The sequence below is a fragment of the Carassius auratus genome, chromosome 45, assembly GCF_003368295.1.
Source record: "Carassius auratus strain Wakin chromosome 45, ASM336829v1, whole genome shotgun sequence".
In the NCBI taxonomy this organism is placed as follows: domain Eukaryota; kingdom Metazoa; phylum Chordata; class Actinopteri; order Cypriniformes; family Cyprinidae; genus Carassius; species Carassius auratus.
This window is the reverse complement of record NC_039287.1, coordinates 1,939,970-1,957,908: the sequence shown is the minus strand read 5'-3', so window position 1 is coordinate 1,957,908 and position 17,939 is coordinate 1,939,970. Positions and strand designations below refer to the sequence as shown.

The window sequence follows — 17,939 nt, the reverse complement described above, 5'->3', positions numbered from 1 at the left end:
GAATTGTAATGTTTTGTGTAACAAAGTGCTTTCTGTGTTCAGGTTTGAACTAATGAGAAAAAAAGAAAGAAAAAAAAACACTACACTTCAAAACAATGTTTAAAACATTTAAAAAGTACTCTATAAGAATGCTTTAATATACATTTTAATCCACAACCTAATAAAGTAAATAATTATGTATAAAAACAACTAGGGAATTCACAAGCCTCTCTAAAGAGTCCTATACAGGAATCTAGCGGTTACACCATGAAATTGTTATTATTTTTTTTTTTTTGCTCTCTTTTTTGCAATTGGATTTTAAAGGCCAAATCTCTACTTTAATCTGAAATACTGCATTTTTCTTTTGTATTCTTTCAAAATACAAAAGAAAAAATATTATTAAACAAAAATTAGATTGATTTTACAGAAGAAAATAATAAAAAGCAAAAAGAAAAGTTAAATGGACATTGAGCAATTGTAACTTCTCAACTGATTTATGCAGATGGAATTTGGACCACATACAGATGGATGGAACAGTGAACAAACATTAATTTACATCTATGAAAAAAAGAAACAAAATAACAAATATTGGATTTTAAATTAGACAGACACCTCAAGAAATCAACGACCTAAAGACATTGAACCACAATCATTATTCCAGAACGACGAAAAGACAAAAAACAAATAATCTGTTGGGTGATATTACACCTCAAGCAGGAAGAGCTAAAGCTCACAGTAGTGTTCAAGCTGTAAAGACGCATCAGCTCTGTACACTCAGGTTCATCAGATAAAACTGAATACAAAAATAAAAACAGTTCTTAATAGTTACCATGACATAAATTATTGCAGCTCACAGGACTGTCTTTATTAGAGATATTAAATCCACTCCAGCATGAAAACATGTCTCCCAATGATGTTAATACAGTCTGAGTATTGACCACACACTGACACTGCATCTTTACATTCATTGATGTTTGGAAATTAGTGAGGTATTCCATAAATGATAAAAAAAAAAAAAAAAAAAAAAATCCTAATTTATAATCATACAAACTTTGCTCAGAACACCTCTTTCAGGCTTCCAGAAAGTTATGCGTTTGTCCACATGATGGAGATAGTCTTGACTGACTGTATATATTTATATATAAACTGTATTTTATAATACCCCCCCCCCCCCCCCCCCCAAATGAATTACATCTCTGTGTCTGTGGATGAGTCATTTGTGTGAGAAGCACTGTGAATTTCTTTTTTTTTTTAAGATTAAACAAAATGGTCCAAATATGACATAATAACTATAGTATAATAACTGTAGTGAAAACTGCATATTTTTGACCACTGTGAATTTCATTACTAAGGGGAATTACAAATCAGGTGAACTTAATGTCCAATAAATCCAAAACTCAAAAAATGTTCAGCTAACTAACTTGATAGACAAGTTGACTACAGGAATCAAGAAAATGGACTGTAAGAAGTGGTGCTCCAAAAAGACTATTTAATTTTCATCTGTTTAATGGAAATGCACATTCTTGTAGTGCAATTATTATTTTTTATTATCTTTTAATCTTTAAGAAGTTTTATTTTACTGTAAGCAATAATTATTTTGTGTTTGATGCTAAATATATTCAGTTAAAAAAATAAAAATAAACACTGACTGAACTAAAAGGTACTATCATCATTGAAACCATGGCTATATTCATTTACTTTTATATTCATAGACATTTTGTCCCCACATTTGTTGTAAAGTGAAATGTATCACATATGTATTTTTTTCTTTTCTTTTTTTCTTTCAACAAAAGTCACTTAAATTACTCATGTCAAGTATAAAATAAAGAAAGCATTTATGAAACTCTCCGTCAGTATGTAAAAATATATTATGGGAGTGTTTATGTTATTGTGTTAATATCCAAGGACAGTCTTCACTTATATGGCAAAGAGGGAAATACATAGTCTCGCCACCAAAACCCAAATCGAACATTTTATGGAATCTTAAAATTTACAGTAACGCGATGAGCAACATAAAGCTCGTCAGTGAAGCTTTTTGATCTCACCAGTAGTCATGTCGATATTTAAAAAGTTGAGCTATTATTCAAACAAATAATTATGATGAATAGTTTGACTGTGAATAATGTTGTTGGTAACAACAATAGCCGCGTTTCCACCGCAGAAACTTTACCCAGGAACTAGGGACTTGGTCCGGTACTCGGTGTGTTTCCACCGCAGGAACCAGGAACTAAATAAAAGTTCCGGGTAAAAAAATGCCCCCCAGAAAGTCCCTGCTGGCGAGGTGGTACTTTTTTAAAGTTCCGGAACTTTCGGGGGCGGGACTTTGGCGCTAAACATGCTGATTGGTTGAGTTCACGCAGCATTGGTTGAGTTCAACCACCATTTATTCGGATAATTTTCAAATATTACTGTTATTGTGTCATGAAATGTAATTTTAAAAGTATTTCAGGCGAGAATGTAGTTGTTTAAAACTCAAATATGTTGTTTATTTATAAAGACAGCGCCTATTTAAAAATGTGTTTCGCCGATCTCGTAGACGGTGAGCTCCACTCGATCAGCGGGAGCTCAGTCCTCATGTATCCACAGAGAGCAGCCTCTCCTGGGATAGATCTTCTGATATGTGCCGCTGGCTCTGATGTGTCTTTAGTGGTTAAACATAACATAATTCAGCTGCGGGGTAAATCTAACAGGTTTTCTTTGGTCTGTATTCAATTTATCTATATGTTAAAATGAAAATAAAAAAGGCAAATTTATATAATATTTCGTTTCATTGTAATGGCTGCACATTTCCCTGAACTAAGTACATTTCTGCAGCTGTTATTATGCTTAAATGAAAACGAAAGGAGGCAGTGGTATTTGATATCATATTTCGTTTTATTGTAAATATACAGTAAGGAAAATTGGAGTAGCCATGACGAGCTGAGTGAAGTTATCAAGTACGCTGCTGTTTATAGATTTACCGGACTTGCGTCGTCGCGGACATCACACTCCTGAGACGAATGCACAGAGTCTGAACCAACTACCGAGGATGCACGTCCAAAATCAGCGTACCCTTTTTTTTGCGTACACTTCATTTTTTTCTTTTTATCAGCGGTACTTGGTTTTGAGAAACGCGCGCAGACCTACGTCACCAGTCTATTTGCCTAATCTACCCGGTACTTTACACCGCGGTGGAAACGCAGAAAGCAACAGGTCTGGGGGGAAAAAAGTTCCTGGGAAAAAAAGTTCCTGGTACAAATGTTCCGGGTAATTTCGGTGGAAACGCGGCAAATGTAAAAATGTGAAACACTGAAATTACAGGTGCTGGTCATTTAATTTGAATATCATCAAAAAGTTGATTTGTTTAACTAATTCCATTCAAAAGTGAAACTTGTATATAACTGTATATTCATTCATTACACACAGACTGATATATTTAAAATGTTTATTTCTTAAAATTTTGATGATTATAACTGACCAATAAGAAAAATTCCAAATTCAGTATCTGGAGCTGGATTCAGTGCTTCAAGAACCAGTACGCACAGACGTGTGCAAGAGATGGGTTTCAGCTGTCGCATTCCTTGTGTCAAGCCATTCTTGAACAACAGACAGCGTCAGAAGCGCCTTGCTTCAAAAAATGACTGGACTGCTGCTGAGTGGTCCAAAGTTATGTTTTCTGATGAAAGTAAAAAATGTTTATGAAAGTAAAGGGTCAGAGTCTGGAGGAAGATAGGAGATGAGGTCCAGTGTAAAGTTTCCACAGTCAGTGATAGTCTGCGGTGCCATGTCATCTGCTGGTGTTGGTCCACTGTGTTTTCTGAGGTCCAAGGTCAACACAGCCGTATACCAGGAAGTTTTAGAGCACTTCAAGCTTTATGCTGCTGACCAACTTTATGGAGATGCAAATTTAATTTTTCAACAGGACTTGGCACCTGCACACAGTGCCCAAGCTACCACTACCTGGTTTAAGGACCATGGTATCCCTGTTCCTAATTGGCCAGAAAACTCGCTTTACCTTAACCCCATAGAAAATCTATGGGGTATTGTGAAGAGGAAGATGCGATATGCCAGACCCAAGAATGCAGAAGAGCTGAAGGCCACTATCAGAGCAACCTGGGCTCTCATAACACCTGAGCAGTGCCACAGACTGATCGACTCCATGTCACGCTGCATTGCTGCAGTAATTCAGGCAAAAGGAGCCCCATCTACATATTGAGTGCTGTACATGCTCATACTTTTCAGTTGGCCAAGATTTCTAAAAATCCTTTCTTTGTATTGGTCTTAAGTAATATTCTAATTTTCTGAGATACTGAATTTGGGATTTTCCAATTGTCAGTTATAATCATCCAAATAAAAAGAAATACACATTTGAAATGTATTTTGAATGGAATTAGTAAAGCAAAATCAACTGAACTTATCGACGATACTCTAATTATATGACCAGCACCTGTTAAACATCAAAATCAGTTAAAAAAGTATTATTGCAGCAACATAATAATTGTATTTTAGAGTGTTGATACGAACAGTTCATGGATGCCATACTTTACATGGAATTAAAGGGATAGTTCACCCAAAAATGAAAATTATGTCATTAATAACTCACCCTCATGTCGTTCCAAAAGACCTCCATTTATCTGTGGAACACAGTTTAAGATATTTTAGATTTAGTCCGAGAGCTCTCAGTCCCTCCATTGAAGCTGTGTGTACGGTATACTGTCCATGTCCAGAAAGGTAAGAAAAATATCATAAAAGTAGTCCATGTGACATCAGAGGGTCAGTTAGAATATTTTGAAGCATCGAACGTAAATTTTGGTCAAAATTAGCAAAAACTATGACTTTATTCAGCATTGTCTTCTCTTCCGTGTCTGTTGTAAGACAGTTCAAAACAAAGCAGTTTGTCATATCCGGTTCACGAACGAATCATTTGATGACAAATGACTTAAGCTGTTAACTTGTTTAATGTGGCTGACACTCCCTCTGAGTTAAAACAAACCAATATCCCGGAGTAATTCATTTACTCAAACAGTACACTTACTGAACTGTTGTGAAGAGACTGTAAAGAAAAAAATAGTGAACCAACAATATTTTGTAGTTAACTGTACCTTGACTGGCCATGTTTCTAATTGATGTATGTTGGTCAAAATCACTTCAACATTCTTTAGAATGTTGTACTTTTAAAGTACAATACTGAATAGCACATTTCAAAGTCAAGGTAACAATGTCCTTCCATTAACTGTACTGCAAAAAGGAAATTTAAAGCGGTTACATATTTATAAGAATAAACACATTTTTACCTTCTTCTTTAAAGTCTCTGGAAATAACCATGAAGAGATGCCAAACTTGTTTTTTTTTTTTTAGGATCTGAGATTTAGTTTTCTCGTCAAATGTTCCAACCACAAAATCTGTGTGTGGATCAACGGCTAAACAAGTTGGATTCCCTCTATTATTTACTTGTTCTCTTTTGTGAAGAGAACATAAAAGAGGGCAGACGGCCGGGTTATTATCTTTTCTTTTTCATCTCGGGTTATGTAGGTAATCATGGTTTCCTGGGAACTTAGACTGAGAAGTAGCATGATGAGGGAACAATTGTGACTCCGGTTGGGGTGTAGGTGTTCTCTTCTCCGAGAAGCATGGTTACCTATGTTACCCCACACTTTCTCTTTCGAACTCACACTGTGTCCTAGGGCACTATGGAAAGCAGAACACCTACTATACATACAATGGGAGAGCTCAAAGGTCTGTTAATGCTAGCCTGCCAGCCAACATACCTAAAACATCTCTAGAGGGATTTAATTCAAACCTGCATTTTACTCAATCCTGTCAGATATGAGTCTGCATCCCGTGAGGCCATAGCTCCTAACAAGACGGTAACCAATGGGAAAGGATGCAAATATATGCAAACCCACTTTTCACCAGGGCCCAGATATGGGTATCAGAGTGTACAGTCAACAGTTATAATAATGGCAGAAATGTTAAGGGGTTTGCCTGAACCAAAAACAGAACATTGAGGACCCAAGTGAGAGGAATCCCAGTAGCAGGAATTACATTTTTTTTTTTTTTTTTTTTTACTATTTACTATTTTTAATATTTTAAAATATGCACACTTTCACACTTATTTGTAGGTCTCAATATGTTAATGTCTTGTCACAGTTAGTTAGGAATTACATTAATCATGAACAATGATACCATATTTTCAAGAAAAAAAAGTTGAGTAGTTTGCATCACTGCATATTAACTTTTTTTTTATGTAAAACAGGTTTTAAATATTAAATGTTTTACTCGTTCTTTACTCTTTTTTACATTGACTAGTATTGAACTCAATATCTCCCTCAAATGTTGTTTCACTTACACAGTGGATTTATGGAATTGATCTGAACTGCAAATTATATTTTTATTTGACAGTATGCACCCTCTTCATTTTTATTAGTATTCCTTATACACACTGAAATTGCACAACTGAAAAATGCTCTTGTCTCATTGTATTCAATTATAAATTACATGAATTTGTATGATGTGTAAATGAAAGCACTACTTTCGATTCAAAACAGCATTTGCATCACTGAAAATTGTTGGTCAGTTACATTAGTATAATATAATTGTAAAATATTACACATTTTCTGTAGTTTACTGATCGATTTAAATGTTTTCTGTTATTAATCAGTGGTTTAAGTACTGTACTTATACTTGATTAAGTAAATAATATATATTTTTATTACTACTTCAGAACATAGAAACACCTCAACCCAGAAATCAGTAGCAGATAGTGCAGTTTACATATACTTCTGGTATAGAAAACCTGCTTAGGAAAGGCTGTTTAACATGTAATTAAGTAAACTATAGTTTATGAAGCAGCTGATTATGCATTCATAGTATCTGTGCCACTGGAGCTGTGTGAAGATGTAGCTGCTGAGAAAGCATTGGCTTCAGATATGTTGAACACATCTGCAAATAGACATTCGCACATTATTTAAATATTTATTGTCTATTGTAAATAATGTTGACCTACTAAAGCTATTTTGACCAAATAAAAGTCTGTATAGTAAAATATGTAGACAACTTTATCTATTTTAATAATAAGACTTACTTCTCCGGATCCTTTGAAAGAAACCCAGTCCACTTGAAGATGATGGTCCTGCACTTGTACTCTGTAATTTAAAGATTTAAGATATCAGCTATAAACTTTGCATATCTATAATCTGGTAGCATAACTAAAGGAGTAAAAGCCAACTGTAATATGTTTAGCAGTATCGCATGGATCATATGCCTTGTTTTGTTAGTATTTACCCTGGTGCGGTTAGAGCTGGTAAGGTTTCTTGGTGACAGGCGTCCTGCCAGAGCCTCACGTAACTGCAACCATATAAGACAAAACAGGTTAAAGCACTGAAGAAGTACTGAATGACTCGATAAAAGTTTTAATAAAATAATTCTGACAAAATGTATTGTCAAATTGTCATGCAACAAAAATGAATTCATACCTTGCTGTCTAAAAGCGTTCCAAACACCAAAATAAAGAATCCCTGCACAAGTGATACAAATATATGATGAAATTGTCCTGAGTAAATAATTATAATAGTTGCTGTTCAATTTCATTTTAATAACAACAAAGAACATTTTATATTTTGTATAATAATACTCTGTTGTGAGGTTTCATAATGGATTGTTAGAATTATAGAATATAATAATTTGTTGTAAGTAAAGAAAGTAGTACCTGCAGTGAATTGAGGAGTGCAAACACCACATGAATGCCTAAATCTTGTGACACCATGGTTCCAATGCCAAATCCCCATGTTAGACCAAAGATAGGAGTCAAAAAGGCCACACACCTGGCAATGATCACCAGGGCATGTTTCTCATCTGGTTGAGTTGTGCCACCAACTCCTCTGCTCAACATCTTGTACAGAACCACAATCAAAACCACAAGGTTTATGGCTACAATAGTGAGAGCTGGAATCACAAATGCCAGCAGGGCCTTTGATTCGTACCAGTTCAGCCAGCATGCATTTTGTTTGGAAATATAATTTTGAGGTCCAGCTGTTGATGCTACAGTAATAACCGCTATGAGCAAAGGTGCACCATAACCGGCTATGAAGGCAATGACCATCATTTTGGCCCTTGACATTTGAGACAAGACCATAACTGTACGATAAAAGAGCAACAGCGCTGACATTAACATCCAGAAGAAAAGAGCCAAGTAAAAAAAGTGCATGAAGAAAACCACTGGACTGCAGCGACCCACTGAGGTTGGCTGTTCTGCGATCGCAGCTCCAATGATAAAACAGATGTTTGCAATCAGAAGGGACACGGCAATGTTGACTATGGAGACATGCCGCATGTAGGATGTGTCATTTCTTGTCATTGACTTCCACACGATAATCTCGATAATGAGGCACAAAATCAAGCTGGCCATCGAAATAGCTACACCAATGTAAGTTATATAGGCTAAGGGTATGTTCTTAATGGAAAATGGTGACATTAAGATTGAAAAAAGAGGTTGTGTGGTTGCATTCACATTTAATCTTGCCAGTTTCATTCCCTTTACTTATATAGGGCTTTACTTCACATCCAGTGGAATCCCATGCATCAAGATTGAAGTTCCAAAAGACACACTGAGGATTTCCCAAAGACGGATCATTAATGTCAAACGCAAAAGATATGTTGTTAATTGTTATGATGTCAATCTTAACTACAACCACATCTCCATTGATGTGGACATCTGATTTGCTAGTGTTATTACTTCTACTGGTAGTAGTATTACGGGAAGGTAGGATTTCATCAAGAGTTGTGAAGACTATGATGGTTATAGGGGTGGATAAAGGAATCTGTGGAATCTCAATCTCGGTAGTTGAGTTTGGCAGGTTTGATATTCCACTGTATGAGGTGCTGGTTGTTACAGTTCTGTTCAACTCAATAGATGTTTTATTAATCAAAAAACTGACATTTGTGAGACGGGCTGCTATGTTCTCAATAGCCCTTAGAAGTGCAGTGCTGGTGTTATCAGTCCTGCTGTCATTGTTCAGTTTTTCCCATGAATTAAAGGCCAGTTCCGAAACAAGGATATTCACTGTGTTAAGAAAACCCTGGAAATTAAAATCATGTTTAGTAAAAACATTTTTTTTACAAATATTTTATTGCTAAAAAAAAAGTTTTTGCCACAATTTGACTGATGTTTTTTGTGCATACACACTGTAAATGTACATACCTCCATCACACGCTGATTAATGAGAATGTTTTGTGAAATACTAGCTACTTTTAAAAGAATTTCAACGATTGTTAGGACAGTGACAGGAGACTGTGTTATTTCATTCTCATTCTTCTCTGTTACATTACTAAGCTCAGTGACAAACTCTGGTATGTCCTCCACCAACAAAACCTACAAAATAAATTACATAGTAAATATGAAATGTAAATATCAGAATATTTTAAATATAAATGGATTAAGATTACCTGAACTTTATTTGCAAGGTTGATGATCACTTTAAGAATACAGTTTGTCTCCTCAGGCTTCCATTCACCTGATATACATTTATATTTTATGGTGCCTTCCTTGTCTCTTTCACAGGGACCTATCAAAGTTTGACCTTCCTTTCCATCTCCAAGTTTTTCATTTTTACAGCTGAACTCTAGAGTAAATATTTAAGAAAAACAGAAAAAGTTATTTCTTTCAGAGAGCTGAAACAGAAAAACTATGTCACATGATAAAGAAAACTGAAGCTTCACCTTCGTTTACTTTGATAACTGTAACATTTGAACTACCATAGCTGAAACTTTGAAGTGCCTGGTTCTTGAGTCGACAAATAAAGGTTTCACTCCCACATTCTCCTTGTTTGATTATATGATTTAATGTGATGCATCCATTCTCTGATTGTATGAAAGAAGTAAATGCAATAATTGAAAACACATGAAAACATGTTGAATTGAACAAAGCAATTCATCACAACTCAAATCTCCAGTCAGCAACTTCTGTAAAAATATGTATTGTATGTACAACCTGTAGGTACCACAACATCCCCAGAAGATATTGGGGTCCACTCCACACTGTTTTTTTCTTCACAGCATTCAAGTAAAACACTCTTGTTTACACATTGGAACTTTCTTTTATTTTGACCCACTATGATATCTGGAAGTGGTTCAATAACTACATCTTGCCACTGAATGTAAGGTATTGTCCTGTTTATGATACATGCGTATCGACCTGCAATTAATAAAAAAAAAAAAAAAACCACAAGATTATTTATGCATTTATTATTTTCTAAAGCAATAAAATAATCTGGTTTACATAATTGTATTTATTCAATAACATACCTACAACTTACCTTCAATAACTTAACTACATTTGCTAGTTGAAAGCAATGTAAGCATAAGCAGTTATGCTATGGCATAATACAAGTGGAACATCATACTAGAACAAGAAATTGTTTTTGCTAGTCCACATTCTTTTCATAAAAAGAAAGTAAATGGAATCCAAAATGTCCCAAAAAGGACCATTAAAGTTTAATCACAAGTGCTTATTACCTGTGCACTATATTCTAAAATTCATACCCTCTGATATATATATGTATATATATATATATGTATATATATATATATATATATATATATATATATATATATATATATGTATATATATGTATGTATATATATGTATGTATATATATATATATATATATATATATATATATATATATGTGTGTGTGTATATATATGTGTATATATATATATATATATATATATATGTGTGTATATATATATATATATATATATATATATATGTATATACATATATATATATATATATATATATATATATATATATATATATATATATATGACGAACATTATGAAATTATTTTCTGGGAAATGCATGGTGAACATAGTTCCAGGCAGCACTCTTGACCGCATTACAGTTCCATATCACTTCACATAGTTAACTGTAACGACAGAAATTAGCATACAGTACCTATACAGCAAACAGGACTAACAAAAACAGCAACATGAAATCGTATGTGTATCAGTATATTAGATCTGTGGAACAATGTCTCTCGGGACATGGTGACAACACACTACTAATACAACTCAACCCGGTCTTGCGCCCTCTTACTTTCTTTATATATTCCTTGGGCAGGATTTATTTTAATGTGGGGTATTGTGATGTGTACAATCCTGAAAAAAAAACCTCAGATCTTTTTCATGTATAAAAAGCAACATTATTAAAGGAAGTTAAAAGATTAAAAATGCATAATAAAATTTTAAATCCTTTATTTTAAAAAGTAATCTATTGAAAAAATTATCTGAACTTGATAAATCTGTATAATATATATATATATATATATATATATAAATATATATATATATATATATATATATATATATATATATATATATATATATATATATATATATATATATATATATATATATATACTTTAGATGGAAAATAATTTGTTATAGTATGGTGTACTGCACCTTGCGTCACATTGCACCGGGTGTATGATATGTATGATATTCTCTTATCTTTACTGATTAAGCTTTAACCCTTTTTCCTATGCCAACTGTGTGTGTGTGTGTGTGTGTGTGTGTGTGTGTGTGTGTGTGTTAGACTAGTTTAAGTGTTTATGTAGTTAATAAAGCCTTACTTGTAAGATTATTGCTGGTAGGATGAAGATGTGTTACTCACCTCTGTCAAGCACACTGACACTCTTCACAGTGAGAGTACTATTGTCAGATGAAATTTTGTATTTATTGGTGCTTAATGGAAGATCTTGGTCATTTACTGTCCATCTCATTGTACCATCAACATAATCTGGGCGTGTGCATTTTAGCTCCATATTTTGCTGAGGATACCATTTTTCTGCAGTGGACAGGTTCTTTTGTTCTGAAAGTAGAGTCCACAAACAATATTTGACCTTTTTATATTTTATATTTATGGTTCTTTTAACATTTTTAAAAGCAGTATTAATCCTTATAACAAACCAGAATTTTGTAAGCAACAGATTGTAATCAATAAAAATTATAAATGATAAAAAAATCATTGAATTTACATTATTCACAGACATGAATAATGTCTAGCATTACCACTTTGAGCAAAACCATCCAGATCTACAGGGAATCCTTCTGTTATGAGAATGTTTCCAACTTCTTTGTTTGCTGCTGCAAATTCAGGGCTGTTGGGGCTGCTGGTTGTTGAGTTAAATTCATAGTCTGCTATAATGCTACTAGGCCTATGGAGCATAAATACAAACCACAACAATGAGAACACACTGTTTAATACAAGTCAATCTTTTAAGTGAAAACCTTACCTAAAACGAGTGACTTTTACTTAAACCGTTATATAGACTGCCAATTTTCTGTAACTTTCTTCAATCTGTACAAAATAACAAATGCACATTAGTTTACCTTATGATAAAACTGATTTAAATGTATGTCAAGATGAATTACTCTATGGTAAGAACCAAAGATATATAGATGACACCTGAGCATACAGATTTGGGCTGCTTTACTGTCAATAAACAGATTGTATCTTTATTGACTGTTAATTATTTATCTAATGTGATTTAGAATGATAATAATTCACAAGAAAGATTAAGTAAAATAAATACACATATTTGCAAAAAAAAAAAAAATAAATAAATAAAAAAATTACATGAAAAAAAAAGTTATACTCTGTATTACAAACTCTATAATTAACATTCGCACAGTATTTTTTTTAATTTAGCTTTATCAATACGTTTTTATTTACAAAATATGGAACTACTCACTGCTGATTCAATTTTACTGGCATAGCGAATGAACTTCTCATCTTTGTTGTTGCTGAGACTGGTATCAAAATCTTCTTTTATTCTCAATGACATTTGAAGAACTGTTAGAAAAAAAAAACCATTTATTCATCTGTTTCAGTCATATGACTATTTCCACCATATTCATGACCAACAGCAGGGCAAAGTACAGAAGATCCCAAAAATGTTTGTGTTTTTGTATTCGCTGCCATTATTTTGCTCTGCTCATGTTCATGAATATGTTGGCTGAATTGAAATGTCAAATGACTACTTTATAGAATTGTAGAATTGATGATAATACAATATAATAATAATCCAATATCAATTATTAAATCCTGATCACACGAAGAACGATAACTATGATGGCGGAAGATATCGTCTGGTTATTTTAAGTACACGCTCATCTGCTGCATTAAATTCTCGAGCTCGTTACAGCAGGATTGATTCGAATTGGGTATTTTTATCATTCATTAAATGGAAAAAACGAGAGTGATTCCAGTGATATCATGTATGTGTGCCTTTATCGTTATAGTTGCGTGTGGACTCTGCTATTCTTTAATATGGAGTATGATTTATTTATTGTTATCTTTAAAGTTATCGTAATTGATGTGAACAGACCTTTAGACTTGCTGGGCTGGGCAATACATACTGGCTGCCACTATTGTCAGTTAAAAATATTTCAGAAAAATCTAAGTAATAATAATAATAAATAAATAAACAAACCCTTGTATTACTTATTTACTTAAAACAGTGTCTTATTAGAGCAGAATAAACAGAAACACATACACAGTGTCTGTGTTGGTCTGGGTGTTGTCTATAATTAGTTTCCTGAAGATTCAAAGCAATTGATCTACTTTAGACTTTTTTTGTGTTTGTGATTTCTCAAATTTACTTTTTATGAACTAAGCTCTGTGTAAAATTAGTACTTGACTTCAAAGAGTTGACAATACTCATATCAAAATACGAAGCTATCATTGTTTTTTTTACTGCAAAAAAAAAAAAAAAAAACTAAATACTGAAAAAAAAAAACTGTTATATGTCTTGTCATTACATTTGTTTTGTGTTTTAATTTTTTATTTTTGGAAAAATAATATCTTCATTACAGATGGGGCGGATATGAAAATATAAAGATATCATCAATAACTTCAAACTTGCAATAACTGTAAAAAGGATCTATTACACGTGAGTAGTCATCAAATACATTGTGCGGTTTGTCATTTTTTGTTTCTATTACATTACATACCACATGTTGTTGCAGAACATTACTTAAAAAAATAAAATTGCAGCAAAAAAATCTGTGTTGAATTGGTACTTCACTTTGTTACTGTTGATGGGACTGATTTCAGAATTTATCATTCAAATAACTGTAAAAAGGTTAAATAAGTGTCGTGATCAAATACATTTTTCTGGTATATCAGGTTTTAACAGTACATACCTGTTGTAGGTGTTGTTACAGGTACTACGGCAGAAAAAAAGAACCAAATAAACCTTTAGCATTTTAAAATGTAATATTTATAATTGTAAAATGTAAAATACCCCCTGTCGTGTTGCAAGCAACCAATTCCCCTGTGCGCCTCAGCACTAAAAGAGCATTTCTTAAAGAGCAAATTTAAAAGAGCTTCACGGGTGCATCTTTGTAAAGACGACGGATCGGCCTTATAAGGATGCCGTTTCACCCGTGTGTTTCTGGGTGCTGTTGTTACCTGCCAACGGGTGATGGTCATGATCGCTGCCAAACGTGTCTGGGTGTCGAGCACGCTGAGGTGGCCTTTCGTGGATGAGTCATGTTCCCACTGTGGGAATATGACCATTTCGGAGCTGCAAACCAGGCTCTGCAACCTGCAATCTGGGGATCGTTCTGGCGCGGGTGGTTTGATGATTACAGTGGTGGCAAACCTCGCAGGGACCAGCGGTATTCAGTGGGACTCCCCCTGACCAGATGTCGATCTCAGCATCGGAGGGAGAGCTGTCTGATGAAGATTCGTCCTTGCTGCCGCCCCCCGGGACGATGGCAAAGTCTGGGTCAGGTCCAAAGATGGCACCTATGCTTCCCCAGGCCACCGAGATGGTAGGGCTTGAGTGGAATCCTACACCGTCTCCAGAGCCAGTACTGTATACTGCCTTCCCGTGCCTGTAGGCATTCGTCGAGTCTAACTGGCGGTGCCTATGTGGGCTTGCGAGGAATCTGCTTCCGCCTTACATGCCATGGTGTTATTGCAGGTGCACCAGGCTCAGGCACTGAAGGACCTGCACTGAAGGACCAACCGGTCATAATCCAGCAGTTCTGAGAGAACTCTGAAACACCACAAAGGTGTGCGATGTCCATGTTAGTGGTTAGTGCTATCTCTGGCTGTGTCTGGCAGACATGAGGGACACTGACAAGGTCCGGTTTCTCAATGCCCCTGGGTCCCAGGAGGGCAAGGAGAGTTGCCTACAGCCAAGCATTGGACCTCACTCATCCTCCTCCTTCGCCAGATGGCAACAGCGGGCGGTTCGGGAGCATCAACAAAGGCCCTATGCACGCACCCTCTGCAAACCTCTGGAACCAGGTGAGCCCTGCACCCCACACTCACACCACATTCCGGCCTGCTCACAAGCCACCCGAGTTGGGTTCCTGGGTTCCACCTCGCTGCCCCACCGTGGGTGCAGCTGTGGTTCCGCTAATCCTGCTACAGTTTCTAAACACCTGGTCAGCGCTGCCCTGCCCATCTAGCTGGCTTCTACGGACCATCAGCCTCGGTTATGCGATGCAGTTCACCTGGTGTCCACCCTTGTTCAGCGGCATCCGCTTCACTACAGTGAAAGCAGCCGATGCCCCGTTCTGTGGGCAGAGATCGCAGTCCTACTGGCGAAGGACGCGATAGAGCCGGTTCTTCCAGCTGATATGAGGACGGGTTTTACAGCCATTACTTCTTTGTACCCAAGAAAGGCAGTGGGTTACGTCTGATCTTGGATCTGCGAGTTTTGAATCAGGTCCTTTATCAGGTACCATTCTAGATGTTGACACAGAAACGCATCTTTGAGATTTGAGGTTTGCAGCGATCGACCTGAAGGACGATAAGCTACCCATGCCACACACACTCATGCAACCCCATACCATCAGAGGTGCAGGCTTCTTAATTGTGTGCTCATAACAACTTGGGTTGTCCTTGTCTTTAGTACGGATGGCATGGCGTCCCAGCTTTCCAAAAATAACTTCAAATATTGATTTGTCTGACCACAGAACAGTTTTCCACTCTGCCACAGTCCATTTTAAATGAGCCTTGGCCCAGAGAAAACACCTGGGCTTCCGGATCATGTTTAGATATGGCTTCTTTTTTGACCTATAGAGCTTTAGCTGGCAACAGCGAATGAATGGTAGATTGTGTTCACCGACAAAATTTTCTGGAATTTTCTTGAGCCCATGTTGTGATTTCCAGAAGCATTCCTGTATGTGTGCAGTGGCGTCTAAGGTCCCGAAGATCACGGGCAACCAGTATGGTTTTCCGGCCTTTACCCTTATGCATAGAGATTGTTCCAGATTCTCTGAATCTTTAGATGATATTATTAATTGTAGATGAAGATAACTTTAACTCTTTGCAATAGTTCTCTGAGAAACTCCTTTCGGATATTGCTCCACTTTTTTTTGCTGCAGCATTGAGGCAATTGGTGATCCTCTGCACCAATCCTCTTGATACTGAGAAACACTACCACTCTGAGAGGCTCTTTTTATACCCAATCATGTTGCCAATTGACCTAATAATTTGCAAATTGGTCCTCCAGATGTTACTTAAATGTACATTTAACTTTTACAGCCTCTTATTGCTACCTGTCCCAAATTATTTTGAATGTGTAGCTCTCATGAAATCCAAAATGAGCCAATATTTGGCATTACATTTCAAAATGTCTCACTTTTCACATATTTTTTCATATGTTAGCTATATTCTATTGTGAATAAAATATAAGTTTAAGAGATTCGTAAATTATTCCTTTTTTACTCACAATTTGTAGTGTTTGAATAACTTGAACTACATGATGCCAGCTATCAAATTTATCTTAAAAATAAATACATAAAGAATGCTTTCTACTAAAGTCTGTGTAAAATAGGTACTTCACTTCCTTACAGTTCACTTCAAAATGTAAAAATGTCATAAATAGACATTTTGATTTCAGATTTGTAAATAAAATGTTTAATTATTGTATATGTGAGTAGTCATAAAATACATTTAGTGTTATTACTTTTTTTCACAGTACATACCTGTTGTAGTAGTTAATGTAGGGGTTGAAGGTGATTTTACAGTTGCAGCTGTTGTTGAAGTTGTTGCTGGTAGGTAGGTAGATAGTTGGAGAAACAAAAACAAATCAATCAAAACTAAATAGAAAAGAAATCATCAAACCTTTTAAGATAAAGTCGTTTTTTAAACAGAACATACATATTGCTGGAAGTGCTGTTGGTGTTACTGCAGAAAAAATAGAACAAACTACTTTTATAATTTTAAAGAAAATTAATATTTAAATGTATTTATTAAAAAGATGACACTAACTAAAACAAAAAAAAAAGTAAAAGGGATTGTTCACCCAAAAATGAAAATTAGACTATGATTTACTAATCCCTTTTATACGTATCTTACATCCCTCTTTCAGACGAATCCAAACTGAGCTTTATTACAAATTCCCCTGGCTCTTCAAAGCTGAATAATGGCATTAAATGTTGCCTCTGTTTTTGAAGTTGAAAAAAGTGCATCCATCCATCATAAAACTACTCCACACAGCTCCATGGTATTAATAAAGACCTTCTGAAGTAAAACTATCCACTAGTGAAACAATATATAGATTTTAAAAATGTATAAACTGAATACACTCAAGCAAGTGTGTTAACAACAAGGCATTTAAGTGTACGAGATAGTGTAAGGTGCGACGTAAGCTTTTCAAAGAATAGTGCAGTCTCACGACAACCATGTTTTGTTTACACCACACCACTTAAAATACATCTGTGGTTTATGCCACCAGTAGTTTTATGATGGACGGTTGCACTTTTTTTTGGCTTCAAAATTAGGGCCACCATTCACTGCCATTATATAGCTGTCATACTACATGAGGAGTCAAGTAGCCAGGAACGAGGAGACGAGGAATTCACAAAATGAGAGTCTATAATAATCCAATTGGAAAACATAAAGACGCGATGTTCAAACTGGTGTCATAGAACGCACAGAGTGTGTCATCTGGGTA

The 17,939-nt window shown here is 35.2% G+C and overlaps 1 protein-coding gene across 1 annotated transcript in view; it reads right to left on the bottom strand.

Moving 5' to 3' along the window:
* Positions 1-6,372: 6,372 nt before the first annotated feature.
* LOC113062847 (adhesion G-protein coupled receptor F1-like) overlaps positions 6,373-17,939 on the bottom strand; it is a 66,940-nt gene continuing 55,373 nt past the window's right edge. Inside the window, exons 17-20 of the mRNA XM_026232875.1 lie at positions 7,434-7,475; positions 7,243-7,305; positions 7,043-7,103; positions 6,373-6,900 (exon numbers count right to left, since the gene is read on the bottom strand). Coding sequence (XP_026088660.1) covers positions 6,815-6,900; positions 7,043-7,103; positions 7,243-7,305; positions 7,434-7,475 — 252 coding nt within the window. The 3' untranslated portion in view covers positions 6,373-6,814. The remainder of the gene's footprint in view (positions 6,901-7,042; positions 7,104-7,242; positions 7,306-7,433; positions 7,476-17,939) is intronic.